Source organism: Nycticebus coucang, chromosome 1 (assembly GCF_027406575.1).
Source record: "Nycticebus coucang isolate mNycCou1 chromosome 1, mNycCou1.pri, whole genome shotgun sequence".
NCBI classification, from domain to species: domain Eukaryota; kingdom Metazoa; phylum Chordata; class Mammalia; order Primates; family Lorisidae; genus Nycticebus; species Nycticebus coucang.
The window spans coordinates 136,095,459-136,113,853 of record NC_069780.1 but is presented as its reverse complement, the minus strand read 5'-3'; the positions used below and the strand labels follow the sequence as shown (position 1 = coordinate 136,113,853).

General features: G+C 37.0%; 1 protein-coding gene and 1 pseudogene across 1 annotated transcript in view; one reads left to right on the top strand and one right to left on the bottom strand.

Moving 5' to 3' along the window:
* Positions 1–18,395, top strand: part of FCHO2 (FCH and mu domain containing endocytic adaptor 2) — a 149,189-nt gene that overhangs the window by 18,823 nt on the left and 111,971 nt on the right. Inside the window, exons 5-6 of the mRNA XM_053598655.1 lie at positions 3,199–3,290; positions 17,924–17,998. Of these exons, the coding sequence (XP_053454630.1) occupies positions 3,199–3,290; positions 17,924–17,998 (167 nt within the window). The remainder of the gene's footprint in view (positions 1–3,198; positions 3,291–17,923; positions 17,999–18,395) is intronic.
* LOC128584081 (60S ribosomal protein L19-like) lies at positions 767–1,468 on the bottom strand (annotated as a pseudogene).

Genomic DNA, 18,395 nt, shown 5'->3' with positions numbered 1-18,395 from the left:
GTGTTATAGCTCACAGTAATCTCAAACTCTTGGGCGTAAACGATTCTCTTGCCTCAGCCTCCCAAGTAGCTGGGACTACAGGCACCCACCACAATGCTTGTCTATTTTTAGAGACGAGGTCTTGCTCTGGCTCAGGCTGGTCTCAAACCTGTGAGCTCAGGCAGTCCACCCGTCTTGGCCTCCCAGAGTGTTAGGATTACAGGCGTGAACCATTGTACCCAGCCCTCAGAACACAGATTTCTATTTGCTTAATGTTTACAGTACTGTAACAGTGACATGCCCACCACCACGTTGGCCCAATTACTAGATGGCCATCCTCTTGCCTCTTTTAAAAAAAGATTTTTGTTCATTCCTTTGTAAGCTTGGTAAATATTATTTTTTCTAATAGTCTCTTTGCTTTTTGACAACCTTTTACTCCCAAACCTGGAACACAGGTAACCTGACTTGTTAGAATTACATGCACTAAGAACTAGTAGGTGTCAGGTGAGAACTTTAAGACATGAGAACTTCAGACTTTTATGGTTTTAGATTTCAGGTCTGTTTTTTGGTTTTGTTTGCTTATTTTAGCTAGTGACAATATTAGAGGATTTGGTGGGTAGTCTAATCAGATATGTGTAGTTTCTGTATTATAGTCAAGTAATTAGAATCTTTGGAGGATTCAGGCCCTTCATTTTATTTTTTATTAACAACCAGATAAAGGCTTGTTTTATTTGGATGATTGATTGTCATCATGGAGCTCACTATGTACGGACAAGAGGGGGGCATTCTATTTCTTGGTCTCTTCCTCTTTGGACAGAGTTTTGATCATCTCCTCCTCCTTGGCCTGGAGGCCTCTTCATGGCACTTGCATGCTTCCTTGGTCTCGGACCTGCGGACCTCAGCTCTGTCAGCCAGGATCTTCTTGGGAGCCTTGTCTGCCTTCAGCTAGTGGATATGTTCCATGAGAATCTGCTTCTTTTTGAACACATTTCCCTTCACCTTCAGTACAGGCTGTGATACATGTGCAGTCAGTCTTAGATTCATGGTATCTTCTCAGCAGCCAGCGCGGAATCCTCATCCTCTTCATCCAGGTTACCTTCTCAGTCATTCTCACAATGGCTATACCCTTTCGTTTACTGGTGCCCATACGCCTGCCCTTCTGGTGGGGCAACATGTTTTTCTGGCATGGCGCTTGGGAATTAACATGTACGGGCTTGTGAATAATCAGCCCTTTTTTTTTTTTTTTTTGCAGTTTTTTTGGCCAGGGCTGGGTTTGAACCCACCACCTCTGGCATATGGGGCAGGCGTCCTATTCCTTTGAGCCACAGACGCTGCCCAAATCAGCCCATCTTTGATCAGCTTCTGGATCTGCCTATGGGGAGTTGGCATTGGCTATTTCATTAGTCTCATTGGGGTCCAACCAGACCTACTTTTTGCCACAATGGAGGACACTAGAAGCAAGCCTCTTCTGAAGCCTGAGCATACTCATGGTTCCAGCCTCAGTAGCAAAAGGCAGGCCCTTCATTTTTTGACTGTATGTAATTTTATTTACTGATCTGCATGATGATTTTTTTTTTTTTTTTTGCAGTTTTTGGCCAGGGCCAGGTTTGAACCCGCCACCTCTGGTATATGGGGCCGGTGCCCTACTCCTTTGAGCCACAGGCACCGCTCACTGATGCTATTTTTGCTTGTAGTAGACAAGTGCTAATGGTTACTGCAAGAAATATTCTTTTTTTTTTTTTTTAAATGAGACAAGAGTTTCACTGTGTCGCCCTCAGTAGAGTGCTGTGGTGTCACAGCTCACAGCAACCTCAAACTCTTGGGCATAAGCGATTCTCTTGCCTCAGCCTCCCAAGTAGCTGGGACTGCAGGTGCCTGCCACAACACCCGGCTATTTCCTTTTTGCAGTTGTCATTGTTTAGCTGGCCCAGGCTGGATTTGAGACCGCCAGCCTCAGTGTTATGTGACTGGTGCCATAAGCACTGTCTAGGGCACTGAGCCCACAAGAAATATTCTTATTTTGGCTGGAATAAATTTACTTGAAAAATGTAGAATAAATTAAAAACTAAAGTCACATAATAAATTTTTTCTTTTAATTAAACGTGGAAAGGTACAGAAGCCAAATGAAATTGTTTATATTCACAAGAAACTATAGCTTTATGTTATATTGTTCTTGATACATGGAAATGAGTGTTCAAAATAAGGATATTGTTTATATTAGCTCATTCTATATATGACATTTTAATTTATAGTTTATATGTCAAACTAATTGCTCGCTATATTAGCTGATGAGGTTATTAGGGATTATTTGAACATAATGAGAAGTTCCTATGTTTTCTGTTATTGGTAAACTGGAAAAATTAGGATTTAGATTGCATAACGTGGTCATAATATCACGTTTATATCTAGTGAATATATTCAATTCTTCATTGTTTAATTTTCACTGAATAAAAATAAAAAGTGCTAAGTGTAAATAGAGCTATGAAGCTTAGTTTGTTTTTTATTTCACTTAACAAATTGAGATTTCTGTTTTCTTTGTTATGATTTACTGATTTAGGATGTATTAATAGCAATTAAGGTTTTCCAGGATTGTGGTGACCTGATTCTATTAATTTTCTGTTAATTGAAGACTAACAAATAGCCTGTTACTTCTCTTTTGTTAAAATTTTATCCCTTTTCTCATTTCCCAATTTAAGTTTACTGAGAGCCTTAGAATAGCAGTTATAAAGTATTTTGTGGTGTTCAATGATTATGTGACAGATACTATGCTATCTTGATGCAGAAGTCAAGATTTATTTAAAGCACAGACTATGCTGATGCTGAGTTAAAGAATCAGGAATCCTTAACTGTATGTTAAAAGAATTGAAATGGGATTTGGTAATGTGTTTAAAAAGATCCATGTTTATCTTTTCTAAATTATCTGCATATTCTTCCCTAAAATTTCATATTTAATTTTATTAATTGTACCCTTATATGTGATTATAAAGTATGTGCATGTGTGTGAATGTATGTATATAGTAGTAAATTGAAAACTTTTATTAGAGTAGGTTGTGACTTTGATACAGTTTAAAATAATACAATGAATAACAATCATTAAATTAAGGAAAAAGAGCTCACCTGACCATAAGAATCACATATAGAGTTGGTATAGGGTGATTATATTCTCAAATCATTTTCATCTATTTTTTTTGTTAAACTAAAAATCTTTTTAAATTTTAGGGGGAAAAAAATAGTGGCTTTGATGTCCTCTACCATAATATGAAACATGGACAGATATCAACAAAAGAACTAGCAGATTTTGTAAGAGAAAGGTATGTATTCTTTTGTTAAGTAATTTGTTTAACAACTTAGTAGCAATTTAAATTTTACAATATAAATGAGAAAATTATACGTGGATTTGGAATAAAGTAATCAAAGTATACTTTTAAAAGTATGATTATATTTTAAATTAGTGGTTATCTGTCATCTATGCATGTGAGAGCTGAATAGAGGTTCAGTGGCACTTTGAAACCTCTCATTTGCAATATTATCTACATATTTTCCATCAAATGTGCTAGCATGGTGATACAATTAAAAAAAGGAATTTTATAGGATAAATAGCATTTCTTTAAACAAAAATGTAAAAGTAATTTGAAAACTAAGTTTTCTGAACTTTTAATTATGTATTTTTTACTTTTATTTTAAGAAGTCCTAAATATAGACTTGGCACCCGTAGCTCAGTGTTTAGGGCGCCAGCCACATACACCAACGCAGGCAGGTAGGAACTCAGCCCTGGCCTGCTAAACAACAATGACAACTGCAACAAAACAAGAGGCAGACATCGTGGTGGGTGCCTGTAGTCCCAGCTACAAGGGAGGCTGAGGCACGAGAATTGCTTAAGCCCAAGGGTTTGAGGTTGCTGTGAGCTATGACGCCAGAGCACTCTACTAAGGGTGACATAATGAGATTCTGTCTCCAAAAAAAAAAAAAAAGAAGTCCTAAGTATATCTTTTTTTTTTTTTTTTTTGAGATAGAATCTTATCTTCTTGCCCCTGGTAGAGTGCCATGGTGTCATAACTCACAGCAACCTCAGACTCTTGACAATCCTCTTGCCTCCGCCTCCAAAGTAGCTAGGACTAGAGATGCCCACTATGCCTGGCTATTTCTTTTGAGATGGGGGTCTCACTTTTGCTCAGGCTGGTCTTGAACTCATAAGCTTGAGCGATCCACATGTCTCATCCTCCCAGAGTGCTGGGATTACAGGCGTGAGCCACCACACCTGGCCCTCTATAAAGTATCTTTAAATCTCACAAATTTATAAAACATGATTGTCTTTAAGATTCTTAAATGTAAATGCTATTAAAAATCAGTATCGGGCGGCACCTGTGGCTCAAAGGGGTAGGGCGCTGGTCCCATATGCCGGAGGTGGTGGGTTCAAACCCAGCCCCGGCCAAAAAAAAAAAAAAAAATCAGTATGACTTGATTATGATTAAAAATAAAAAATCCAAGAGAACTCAAGGCTACTGTACTACCTTTTTTTTTTTTTTTTTGAGACAGAGTCTTACTATGTTGCCCTCGGTAGAGTGCTCCTCTGGCATCACAGCTCACAGCAACCTCAAACTCTTGGTCTTAAACGATTCTCTTGCCTCAGTCTCCCAAGTAGCTGGGACTACAGGTTCCAGACACAACTACCAGCTATTTTTTTTTGTTATAGTTGTCGTTGTTTTAGCAGGCCTGGGCTGAGTTTGACCTACTAGCCCCAGTGTATGTGGCCAGCACCCTATCCACTGAGCTACAGGCGCCAAGACTATATTACTACTTAAAGCTGTTTTGTGTCTAGCCCCACTTAATAATTTTTTATGAACACATTTAAAATCTTTACCTTGATAATATAAGGATACCTTACCTTTAAATGCAATACATAATACTCTGTTTATTTATTATTTTTTAATTGAAAAAAAATTTTTTTGAGACAGAGTCTTGCTATATTAGCCAGGTAAGTCTCAAACTCCTATGTTGGAGTGATCCTCCAGGCTTAAGCTCCTCAGTAGCTGGGAGTGAAGGGGTGTGCCATGAAACCCAGCTCTCACTCATTTGTTCTTTCCACGATGTTTAACCCATATCTGCTGTGTGCCAGGTACTTGTGTGGATAAAGGGGTTATAGTGGTTAAGATACAGCTTTTACAGACTGGTAGGAGTTTGGGAATAACTGTTCACATAAGAACAGTCCTTTTCTTGCTTCCACCTATCTACCAATGTCAAGAAGTCTAAAAGCTCTAAGTGCTCCAGGTAAGGCTGTCCCTATCTTAGTTTCTACATTCTTATTGGCAGGAGTAAAGGAAAGGCCCCCAAATTCTGCATCTCCTAGCGTATCTTCTAGTCTTCTCTTTCACCCAACATTTACCTCATTACTCTCACTGTTTCCTTGGAACCATCAGGACAGATATGTCAGTCAGTCACCTTAAGAAGTCCAGGACTCCTGAGTCATGCCTTCTTTGCTCAGAATCTAGCCAGCCCTTTCTGATTCTGTGTGCAGTTAGACAACTCCTCCTTTATTCCTTCTTCCCTACTTTTTCTTCATAGTATTTATAACCGTTTAAGTGATACTTCACTTATTTTTCTGTCTCTCTCCACTAAAATATAAACCTTTCAATAGCAGGGATTTTTGTGTTTTTGCTCTATCTCTTGTATTCTGTGTAGTGCTTGGCAGTTGGTAGGCCTCTCAGTAAAGATTTTTTTGGTAGAATGACTCTCTTAAATTCAAAAACTGAAAAAAAAGTTCAGTTTTTGCCTGAACTTCAGCAGTATCTCCTAACTGGTTTATCTATATTCACTATTGTTTGCCTGCAGCTTATTCTTTGTATTGTAATACATTTATTTATTTATTCATACATACATACATAGTTTCACTCTGTCCCCTTGGGCAGAATGCCATCATAGCTCACAGGAACCTCAAACTCTTGAGCTTGAGCAATCCTCTTGACTCAGCCTCGTAAATAGCTGGGACTATAGGCATGTACCACCCCAGCTACTTTTTCTATTTTTAGTAGAGATAGGGTCTGCCACTCTTGCTCAGACTGGTCACCTCCGCCTCCCAGAGTGCTATGATTATAGGCTTGAGCCATCGTGCCCAGCCTACTTGGAGTACTGTTTTTGAACTACAGTACAGGTTACTTTTTCCATCTTTTGTTTAAACTATTTCAGGGGCTTCCCATTGCTCTTAAGATAGGCCTGCATTGTTTGACACCTGACTGCCTTTCAAGTCTTATTGTGCCAGGCTCTGCTAGGCGCTGCCATAAAAGAGAATATTATTTCGTAGGGGAAAATAGAAATAAATAACAAAAGTGAATAATTACAAAATTTTATAAATACCACATAGAGATACATGATAGAAAGGTTCCTCCTTATTCCTTGCTCTTCAGAGATATTGGTCGTTTTATTGATAGGCTTCTTCTAGTCCAGGTTTTGTACACATTTATTCTCCTCATTTTGTTAACCCCTGTTTATTCTTTGGAGCTCAACAGTGTGGTCACTGCTCCATGAATATATTGAGAGGAATGTCCACCATCCCTGCACATGCCCAGTCTTCTCCATGTCAGCATCCTCAACCAGAGTGTTACATTTGTTACAAATCATGAACCTACATTGACACATCATAATCATTCCAAGTCCTACTTTACTTTAGGGTTCACTCTTGATGTTGACATTCTGTGGGTTTGGACAAGTGTATAATGGCATCTTTGTAGTAGCATACACAGTATTTTCACTGCCATGATAATCCTCTGTTCTCTGCCTGTTATTCATCCCTGTCTTAGTCTCTGGTAAGCACTGATCTTTTTATTATCTCATAGTTTTGCCTTCTCCAGAATGCCATATAGTTGAAGTCATAGCGTATGTAGCCTTTTCAGATTGTCTTCTTTCACTTTTTAATGTACATTTAAGTTTCCTCCTTGTCTTTTCATGGCTTGATTTTAAACTTATTTCTTTTTAATGCTTCATGATATTCCATTGTCTAGATGTACAACAGTTTATCTATTCACCTACTGAAGGAGATCTTGGTTACTTCTAAGGTTTGGAAAACTGTGAGTAAAAGCTGCTATAAACATCCGTGTGCAGGTTTTGTGGGTTATAAGTTTTTCACTCCTTTGAATACATTCCAGGAAGTATAATTGCTAGATCTTAGTCAAAGAGTATGTTTAGTTTTTAAGAAAATGATAATCTTCCAAAGTGACTGTACCATTTTGCATTCCTACCAGCAATGGGTAAGAGTTCCTGTTGGTCCACATTCTTACCAGTGTTGTTTGTTGTCAGTATTCTGGATTTTGGCCATTCTAATAAGTGTGTAGTGATATCTTGTTTTTTTTTTGTTTGTTTGTTTGTTTTTGGTGTTTTTTTGTTTTGTTTTGTTTTGTTTTGAGACGGAGTCTCACTTTGTTGCCCTTGGTAGAGTGTCATGGCATCACAGCTTATAGCAACCTCAGACTCTTAGGTTCAAGCAATCCTCTTGCCTCAGCCTCCCAAGTAGCTGGGACTAACAAAAATAGTCACAATGCCCGACTATTTTTAGAGACAAGGTCTTGCTCGCTCTGGCTCAGGCTGGTCTCGAACTCATGACCTCAAGAAATCCACCACCTGGCGGCGCCTGTGGCTCAGTGAGTAGGGCGCCGGCCCCATATGCCGAGGGTGGCGGGTTCAAACCCAGCCCCGGCCAAACTGCAACAAAAAAATAGCCGGGCGTTGTGGCGGGCGCCTGTAGTCCCAGCTGCTCGGGAGGCTGAGGCAAGAGAATCACGTAAGCCCAAGAGTTAGAGGTTGCTGTGAGCCGTGTGACGCCACGGCACTCTACCGAGGGCGGTACAGTGAGACTCTGTCTCTACAAAAAAAAAAAAAGAAATCCACCACCTTGGCCTCCCAGAATGCTAGGATTACAGGCATGAGCCACCATGCCTGGCCCTCACTGTTGTTTTAATATACATTTTTCTGATGCCCTATTGTGTATATGTCTTGGTACATATATACACAAGTTTATATTGGGCATGTGCTCTGGAGTAGAATTGTGAGGTTGTAGGATATATACATATGTTTGTGTGTGTGTGTGTTCTGTATTAGTGAATAATGCCTAAGAATTTCCAAGGTGGTTGTATCTGTTTATATCACTACCATCCTTGTTTGAGAGTTCCAATTGCTCAGTGTCCTTATGAACACATGGTGTTGTCAGTCTTTTAATCTTTTCTGATAGTAGCGGTATCTCAGGTATCTCACTTTAATTTATATTTCTGTGATGCGTAATAGGGTTAAGCAGTCTTTTGTGTGTTTATTAGCCATTTGCATCTTTTTTATAAAGTGTCTATATATTTTGCCCATATTTCTGTTTTTTTTTTTGACAGAGTCTCACTATGTCACCCTTAGTAGAGTGCAGTGGCGTCATAACTCACAAACCCTTGGGCTTAAGTGATTCTCTTGCCTCAGCCTCCCAAGTAGCTGGGACTACAGGCACCTTCCACAATGCCTGGCTATTTTGTTGTTGTTTTTGTCATTGTTGTTTTTAACTGGCCCAGGCTGGGTTCAAACCCTCCAGCCCTGGTGTATGTGGCCAACGCCCTAACCACTGAGCTACAGGCACTGAGCCATTTTTTTTTTTTTTTTTTTTACACTTTAGAAAAATAGATTGGAGAGACTGGGCACAGTGGCTCATGCCTATAATCCTAGCACTCTGGGAGGCTGAGGCAGGTGGATTGCTTGAGCTCACGAGTTAGAGACCAGCCTGAGCAAAAGTGAGACCCTCATCTCTACTAAAAAATAGAAAAACTGAGGCAAGAGGGTTGCTTGAGACTGAGTTAGAGGTTGCTGTGAACTATGATGCCATAGCATTCTACACAGGGGGACAATGTAAGGCTCTGTCTCAAAAAAAACAAAATAATTGGAGGAGTTATTTATTTATTTTTTTTTTGAGGCAGAGCCTCAAGCTGTAGTCCTGGGTAGAGTGCTGTGGCATCACAGCTCACAGCAACCTCCAACTCCTAGGCTTAAGCGATTCTCCTGCCTCAGCCTCCCAAGTAGCTGGGACTCTAGACGCCCACCACAACGCCTGGCTATTTTTTGGTTGTAGTTGTCATTGTTGTTTGGCAGGCCAGGCTATATTTGAACCCACCAACTCTGGTGTATGTGGCTGGCGCCTTAGCCGCTTTAGCTATAGGCATTGAGCCAGAATTCTTTATATATTCTGCACTTTGTCAGTTATGTGTTGCAAATACTGTATGTATAAACACACTTTTGTTTTTTATATATTGACTTTGTATTTAGCAACCTGATAGTTCTTATTTATTCTGATAATCTGTAAGATTCTTTTGGATTTTCTGTGTACAGTTATTGTGTGTGAATGGCAGTTTCTTCTTTTCCAAGTCTTGTACCTTTAATTTCATTTTCTTGATTTATTGTACTGGCTAAGACATGCAGTATAATGCTGAATAGACAGTGATGGTGGGCATTCTTATTTCCATTCTCAAATTTTACCCCTAAATATGGCATCATTATTCTAGGTTGTCTCCTTCCTGTTTGGGGGAAATAATATATAAAAGATAAAAGGGAATTCCCTTTTATGTACTATTTTGCAAAGATTTTTTTTTTTAATCATGAATGAATCTTGATGATATGTTTTTTCTTTTTCTCTCTTGACCTTAATCTGCTGCTTCTTCCCCCTGTTTATGTGAATTATATTAAAGTTTTTTTTAAACTTAATTTATTATCTTTAGCATATTAAACTTCTCTTTTTTTTTATATACATCTTATCTAGAATCTTACTTTAGTACCCTTCTCCCATTCTGAACTCAATCCTGGGCTCTAAGAAATACTATTTCACTATTATCTCTAAGCAGCTTTAAGAGGTATAATCACAGCCCCACCCATGGTCTCTATGGCTACTGTCAGAACACTTCATCAGAGTTCTAATAAACCGAAGGAAGGGGGCTAGAGCAGGCCTGTTCCCTTGCCAAATGAGTTCTATGGATGCCAGATATTACCTAATATCCTGTTGAACAACTCTTCCTGAGGCCTGAGGTCCTGGTCACCCAGGTCACTGAGGGCCTTTTTGGTATAAGTGTTCGATACTATTTCTGTCGGTGGCACTGATCCTAATTCTTGTCAATGGGCTCCTTTGGACGTCGGTGAGTCTCTGTGGATCTTATCCTTTTCAGTCATATCAACTGAGGAATGATGAGTTTCATATATTTGGAAAGGAGAGCTTTATTTCTCATAAAAGGTTGCACACTGCAGGGTGGCTATTCTGACAGGCTGGGAAGCAGTAGCCTTGGGCAGAAGTTGAGAGCATGTACTGCAAGATGAGTACAATAGAATTTATGTGCTTTTTATTAATTTTTTTTTTTTGTTTTTGAGACAGAGTCTTGCTCTGTCACTCACTGCAGCCTCGAACTCCTAGACTCAAGTGTTCCTCCTGCTTCAGCCTCCTGAGTAGTTAGGACTCTAGGCATGTACTACCATACCAGGCTAATTTTTCCAATTTTATTTTTTTTGAGACAGAGCCTCAAGCTGCCGCCCTGGGTAGAGTGCTGTGGCGTCACAGCTCACAGCAACCTCCACCTCCTGGGCTCAAGTGAGTCTCCTGCTTCCGCCTCCCAAGTAGCTGGGACCACAGGCGCCTGCCATAACGCCCGGCTATTTTTTGGTTGCAGCCGCCATTGTTGTTTGGCAGGCCGCGCTGGATTCGAACCTGCCAGCTCAGGTGTATGTGGCTGATGCCTTAGCAGCTTGAGCCATAGACCCCGAGCCCCAATTTTTTTTTTTTTTTAAATAGTGATGGGGGTCTTGTTCTGTTGCCTAAGTTGGTCTTGAACTGCTGGCCTTAATCAATCCTCCTACCTCGGCCTCCTAAACTGCTAGTGGAACAGGTGTGAGTCACTGTGCCCAGCTGAAATTTGAATGTTAAACCTAACTTGGGAGAGATGTGTTATCCTTTTAATATATTGGTGGATAAGTTAGGATTTCTACATGCACATTTGTGAGTCTGGCCTAAAAATTTTCTTTTTCTAAATGTTCATGTGAGGTTTTGGTATCAAGGTTTGTTGGCATCATAAATGATTTGGGGAAGAGTATCCTGTTTTTGTATTCTCTTGAAAAAATTGTGGAAAATTATTTTTTTCCCCCTAATGTGTTTCATAGAATTTACTGGTAAATACACGTGGACTTGAGATTTTCTCTGTAGGAAGGTTTTTTTTTTTTTTGGCCGGGGCTGGGTTTGAACCTGCCACCTCCGGCATATGGGACCGGCGCCCTACCCGCTGAGCCACAGGCGCCGCCCTCTGTAGGAAGGTTTTAAAGTACATATTTCATTTCTTTCATAGTTATAGGACTATTCAGATTTTTCAGTTTCTGTGAAATGGAAAAATGATAATATTGTCTACAAATTTTTCCATTTCATCTAAACTTTGAAATTTATTGCCAAACATTTATTCTTAATAGCCTTTTATAAACCGTTTTAGTGCCCTTCGCATCTGTACCTATGGTCTGCTTTTCATTCCTGACATTGGCTGTTTGTGCTTTCTCTCTTTTTATCATGATCAGTCTCTTTTGGTGTTTGTTTTAATCATTTTTACAAAGAACCAATTCTTGGCTTTGTTGATCTTTTGCATATGTGTTTTCTATTTCATTAACTTTTGTTCCTGAATTTCCTTTGACTTTTTGTTCAATTTATTGTTCTTTTTGAGATGGATGCTTAACTTAATGATCTTCAACCTTTTTTCTTTTCTAATATATTTGCTTAAATGTCTATATGTCTTTCAAGCCTTAGTTTTACTGCATCTCACCTGTTATGAGAAAAAAGATTTTTTACTTAGTTTAAATATATTTTAAATTTAATTGTGCTTTCTTCTTTGCCCACTAGGTTATTTTGAAATGCGTTTCTCAATTTCCAAATACTTTGATGATTTTTAAAAATCTGTTTTTGCTATTCATTTCAAGTTTAATTGTATTGTATTTAGGTGACATACTCTGTTGTATAATTTCGATGTTTTGAAATTTGTTGGCAGTTGGTTTATGGCTCAAAACAATCTGTTTTGATAAATACTCTGTGTGCCTGAAAAACATTTTGCATTTGTTGAGTATAGGATTCTATATCTGTTTTTTTTTTTTTTGTTTGTTTGCAGTTTTCGGCCAGGGCTGTGTTTGAACCTGCCACCTCCGGCATATTGGGCCAGTGCCCTACCCCTTTGAGCCACAGGCACTGCCCTCTATATCTGTTTTTTACAGCAAATTTTTATTCTGTAATTCAACTCTAATTATTTTTAGTTGTTTTGGTTTTTTCTCACTTTATCAGTTACTGAGAGAATTGATTGAAAAATCTCTAATTTTGATTGTGATTTTCTATTTATCCATGTAGTTCTGTCAGTTTTTGAGGTCATAGTAGTAGATGAGTACAAATTTAGAACTACTACATCTTCCAGGTGAATTGGTCTTTTATCATTATGAAGTGTCTGTTATTATTGCCAATTTTTTTTTGCCTCAGAGTCTGCTTTGTTGTTGTTATAACGTTTCCTATAATTATAGCCTGAGCTATACACGTGTCCTCCTGGTTTAGAGGTGTTTCTCACTTATTTTAAGTCATTTTAGCAATCTTTGTCTATTTAGTCCGTTTACATTCAGCATACCTATTTTATTTGGGTTCAAATCTAGTATCTCAAGGGTTGTCAGACTGATTCTGTAAAAGTCCAGAAAATAAACATTTTAGGATTTATGCCCTTTTTGGTTTCTGTTGTAGCTATCACCTCTGCTATTTTAGTGCAAAAACAGTAGTAGCCAACAAGTGAACAAATTAACATAGCTGTGTTCCAATAAAACTTTACATCCAAAAACAAGTAGTGATCCAAATTTGGTTGATTGGGCTGCAGTTTTGCCAGTCTTTATCTGAAATGCTTGGGCCAAGAAGTTTTTAGGGTTTCAGATTATTTTAGATTTTGGAATATTTGCATTATACTTACTGGTTTGGCATCCAAATCCCAAAATCTTAACATCTGAAATGTTCCAGTGAGCATTTCCTTTGAGCATCATGTTGGCACTCAAGAAGTTTTAGATTTGGGAGCATTTTGAATTTTGGATTTTTAGATTTGGGATGCTAAACATGTAATTCCCTCCTTTATTATTCTCTTGGCAATTATCTTAGAGGTTGTAACATACAACATACTTCCCTGACCTACTGTTGTGTATGATAATTGTTGCTCTTACCCTCTTCTTGAAAATGCATGAGGCTTAGAACCACTTCTTGATTTATAGCTTTATATACCGTGTGCATGTGCACGTATGTGTCTGTGTGTGTTTAACTACTATGGAAATTAAAAGCTTTCCACTTTTGACCTGGGCGCAGTGGCTCACACCTGTAATGCTAGCACTCTTGGAGTTCAAGGTGGGTGGATTGCTTGACCTTGGGAGTTCAAGACCAGCATGATCAAGAGTGAGACTCTGTCTGTACTACAAATAGGAAAACTGAGGCAAAAGGATCGCTTGAGCCTAGGAGTTTGAGGTTACTGTGAGCTATGATGCCACAGCACTGTACTGAGGGCGATAAAGTAAGAGTCTGTCTCAAAAACGTTTTCCATTTTTCAAAAACTTACTGTGGAAATATACACTTACATACCTTTTTTGTTGTATGTTTTTGAAACTTTTTAGTATAGAAAATTTCAAACAGTTCAAAAATGAAGAAAATATGTATAAACCACCAAGTAATGAAGTATAATAGTTTCAGCAGTTTTTAGCAATTTGCCTATCTGTCTAAAGCAATTCCCTGGCATCAAATTATGCTCATAGATAATTAAGTTTGTATCCCTAAATAACTATGAGCTCAAATAATCATAACATTATTCATCTAACAAAATTAATAACTCAAAAAATATTTTTTAATATCTAGTTCAGGTAATTTGTTCAAGTCAGGTGTTCAGAATATTTTATTCTACATTAATATTTTTCTATACACATTTAGATTTATTAAAATCATTTGTTTTTTTCTCTGATTATCTTGAATCATTATCTTCTATTTTAAAAACATCTTTTTAATATTCCATTTGATATGGACTTGCTAGTGATAGAATCTCAATTTTTGTTAGTTTGATAATATCTTTAAATTCATTAAGAAACCTTTTTTATTATGGAGAATTTCAAAGATATATCTAACTTACACAAAAGTTCTGTGCTTAGTATAATGAACTTTCACATAGTGATTACCCAACTTCAGCAATTATCAAATTATGGCCACGTTGTTCCATCTTTTCCATACCACTGTTGTGAATTGTTAAGAAGCAAATATCAGATTCAGAGATATGACGTTTCATCCATTAGCATTTTAGATGTGTCTGTAGACCATAGGGCTTATAAAAAATTATAATAGAAATATGTTATCCTATCTAAACACAAGTAATTCCCTAATACAACCAGCTATATGGTCAGTGCTCAGTTTTCCTGAGTACATATGCACATTCCATAGACACAGGTCTTTGATTTCTTCTAGTCAGATCTATACATTAGACTTGGTTGATGTTTTTTTGAATCTCTTAATCTATAGGCACCGTACTTTTTGTTGTTGCTGAAGATACCAGATCATTTGTTGTACATAGGATGCCCACATCCTGGAATATTCTAATTGCATATCTATAATTTTAATATTTTCATTTATTCCTGTATTTCTTAAAAATTGTCATTTAAATCTAGTAGCATGATCAAATTCTATTCATTATTTTGGAAAGAATACCTCACAACTAGTAGTATGTACTTCCATCAGAGGTATAGAATATCCAATTATAATTGTTTTGTGATGTTAGTGACCACTGATGATCATCACCTAGCTGTTATTTTATTAGGGGATTACTTTCATTTACATTTTTTCTGGATATGGAATTCTAGTTGGTAGATTATTTTTTAAATTTCTTATAAGATCATTCTGTTATCTGTGGTTGAGATGTTAGCTCTTAGTCTAGTTATTGCTCTTTTGTAGGTAACATCTACTAGTGAGAAGGGTTTAGCAGCTTTTCAGATTTTCTTTTATGTCTTTGCTTCTCAACGGTTTTTACTATATTGTGAAGTATAAATGTTTAAAATATATTCCCTAAGATTTGTTGACTTGGATCTGTGGTTTGGTATCTTTTGTCAGGTTTAGAAAATTCTGTATCATTTCTTACAGCATTTCTCCTGACCCATTCTTTCTTTTTACTTTCTTGCTTTGTCCTTTATACATTCCATTCCTTTGTCTTTCTGAGCTTTAATTTGGTGTAGATTCTTCTCATCTGTCTTCCAGTTAACTAATTTTCACTATAGTATTATCAAATCTGCTGTTAAAGCCCATTCATTAAGGTATTAAATTTAGCTATTGTATTTTTCAGATCTATAGTTTACACTTTTTTTTTTTTTCAAATTTGGTGTAGTTTCTTCCATTCCTTAAAGTGACTTCTTGTTCTGTACTGAAATTCTTTTGGAGTGTCAAAGGACATGGGACTTCCCTTGCTTTTCACCATTGGTGGATCTGAACTCATTTGCATTTTGTTCTTTATCTTGTGATACTGTGAAAAGTTCTACTTCACTTCTCAGCTTCTCAGCTGTCTCTTCTAGATGTCCCCAAGGGAAAAGCTGCCCCACATTCCTAACTCACTTCTCTGGATATCCTTCTCTTGGAGCTTGGCCTCCTGATTCTTAACTGCCTCTTAAATTGTATGTTTTCAGTCACCCCCAGCTTTCCATGTTTTTCTAACTTTTCTCAGTGTAAGGTTAACAATTTTGTTAAGTATTATAGGTTGTGTACCCCTTATACAAAATACTTGGGATTAGAAATGTTTTAGAGTTAGAATTTTTACAGATTTTGTAATATTTGCAATATTTTGAAATAAGATATCTTGAGAATGGGACCCAAGTCTAAGCATGAAATTCATTTATGTTTCTAATAATTTTTACAGATTTTGTAATATTTGCAATATTTTGAAATAAGATATCTTGAGAATGGGACCCAAGTCTAAGCATGAAATTCATTTATGTTTCTAATACATCTTATACAAGTAGCTCAAAGATAATTTTATACAATATTTTGAATGATTTGTGTGTGAAGCAAAGTTTTTTGTTTTTTTTTTTTTTTAAAGGCAGAGTCTCATTTTGTCGCCCTCGGTAGAGTGCCTCACAGCTCACAGCAACCTCCAGCTCTTGGGCTTAGGCTATTCTCTTGCTTTAGCCTCCTGAGTACCTGGGACTACAGGTGCCTGCCACAACTCCCGGCTATTTTTTTTTTTTTTATTGTTGTTGTTATTGTTTTTTTGGGACAGAATCTTACTCCATCACCCTTGGTAGTGTGCTGTGGCTTCACAGCTCACAGCAACCTCCAGCTCTTGGGCCCAGGCGATTCTCTTGCTGCAGCCTCCCAGTAGCTGGGACTATAGGCGCTCACCACAACGCCGGCTATTTTTTTGTTGCAGTTTGGCCGGGGCCGGGTTTGAACCCACCACCCTCAGTATATGGGGCTGGCGCCCTCTTTACAGAGCCACAGGCACCGCCGTGAGGCAGAGTTTTGACTACATTTTGACTGTAACTTATCACACGGAGTCAAGTTGGAATTTTCACCTCATTAATATCATGTTGCCACTCAGAAAGTTTTCAGGATTTGGAGCATTTTTGATTTTTGGATTAGGGATTCTCAACTAGTACTGGAAAGTAAACTACTTTTTTTTGCTGTTAAACTTATATATTGATATATTAGTATTTCTTTCTGTATTAACTTTTTTAGATGATCAAAGTACTACTCTTGTAATATAGTATAATTTTAATAATACAGAATTTTTTTTTTTTTTTTGTAGACATTTTTGTAGCCTCTTGCTCAGGCTGGTCTTGAACTTCTGAGCTCAACAGTCTATCAGCCTGGGCCTCCCAGGGTGCTCAAGAGACTTGAGGCACCCCACCCAGCCAACAATACAGAAAATTTTAAAGGAGCAAGAAAAAAATCATAATATTATTAGTGAGAAGTAGTTTCAGATCATGTTTCCTTTTTGTTAAAGAGCTGGTTTTCGTGTGGATGGGGTTGGGAAATAGTTTAGCAATGAGTTTAGTTGGATATTTTGAGTTTGAGGTGGTTCAGAGATCTAACTGTAGTTATGTTTGGGCTAGTTAGATATTGAACTGATGGTTCAGTGTAAGAGTGGTGTGGAGATCTGGGTCTGGACATTAGAAGCAGAAAGTTAATTGAATCTGTGGAAGGACAGTGGTTCTTCTAGAATGTTCCCCTGTTAGCACATACTGAGAAGAGCCAGTGTAATTATGGAAAAGGTAAAACTATGACTAAGTTTTATAGTGTTAAGAAGGCCAAGGCAGCCTCATACTTTGTAGGTTATGTGTCTATAGAATAATTTGTGGGTTTTTTATTCCATATATAAGGGATTGGGTTGTTTTAAAGTCTACAATCTTATATGCTAAGTAATAGTTATTTAAAATAGTTTTTTAGTGTGAAATACTTAATTGATTAATATTTTAGATCTGATCACAAAATGAAGACCTGAAGTTCATGATCTTAGACTTATTAACGATTCATATTTTGTTTTGTGCAAATGACTGTCAAGAATCTTACTGTCTTAAACGTGCATCACAGTGTTGAAGAATAATAAAACTATGTTAAATACTCCAAAGAAATATTAAATACAAATGACTTATCACAGTAAATCAGTTTACAGAGAAAGAGAATACAGGAAGCAATACTTCCTGTTGAAATAAGCATTGGTATTAAAGCTAAAGAATTTACAATTTTTTGTGATATAAATTTTTTTATATCAATAGACATTTAAAGATAGGCCAGAAATTGATGACTGCAAGTACCTACTTGTATTTTTAAATATGTAATTAGAGGGTTTTTTTCCTGCAATTTTAATTGTTTTTGGTAACTTTGCCATGTTTTTGGTTACTAAATTAAATATTATAATGTGGAAATTTGATTTAACAGAGCTACAATAGAAGAGGCATATTCCAGGTCAATGACAAAACTAGCAAAATCTGCAAGTAATTATTCACAACTTGGGTGAGTTAATGACTTCCTCTTTTTTAGTGTTTATTTAGGCAAAGTTCTTGAGAATATTAGATTTCTATTAAGGATATAATAGTTCATAGGTAGTAAAATATATACTTATTTAAAATGGGTTTAATATGAATATATTCTTGACTCAGTAGAAACTATAATTAAACTTACTGAATTAATGTAGTAAATGAAACTTGTTTTTCTCTGTTTTAAATTATTCATTTAGTGATATATTTTAAATTATATATGTCATCTTAAGCATATAAAAAGAATTTATTCTAGTTGTCTGTAAATGCATTTAAACTCTGTGGTAGCTTAACAGTGATCTTTAAAAATTCACTTAATGATACATGAGGTGCTTGATCTTCCAAAAAAAAAAAAAAACGAAACTCAAGATAAA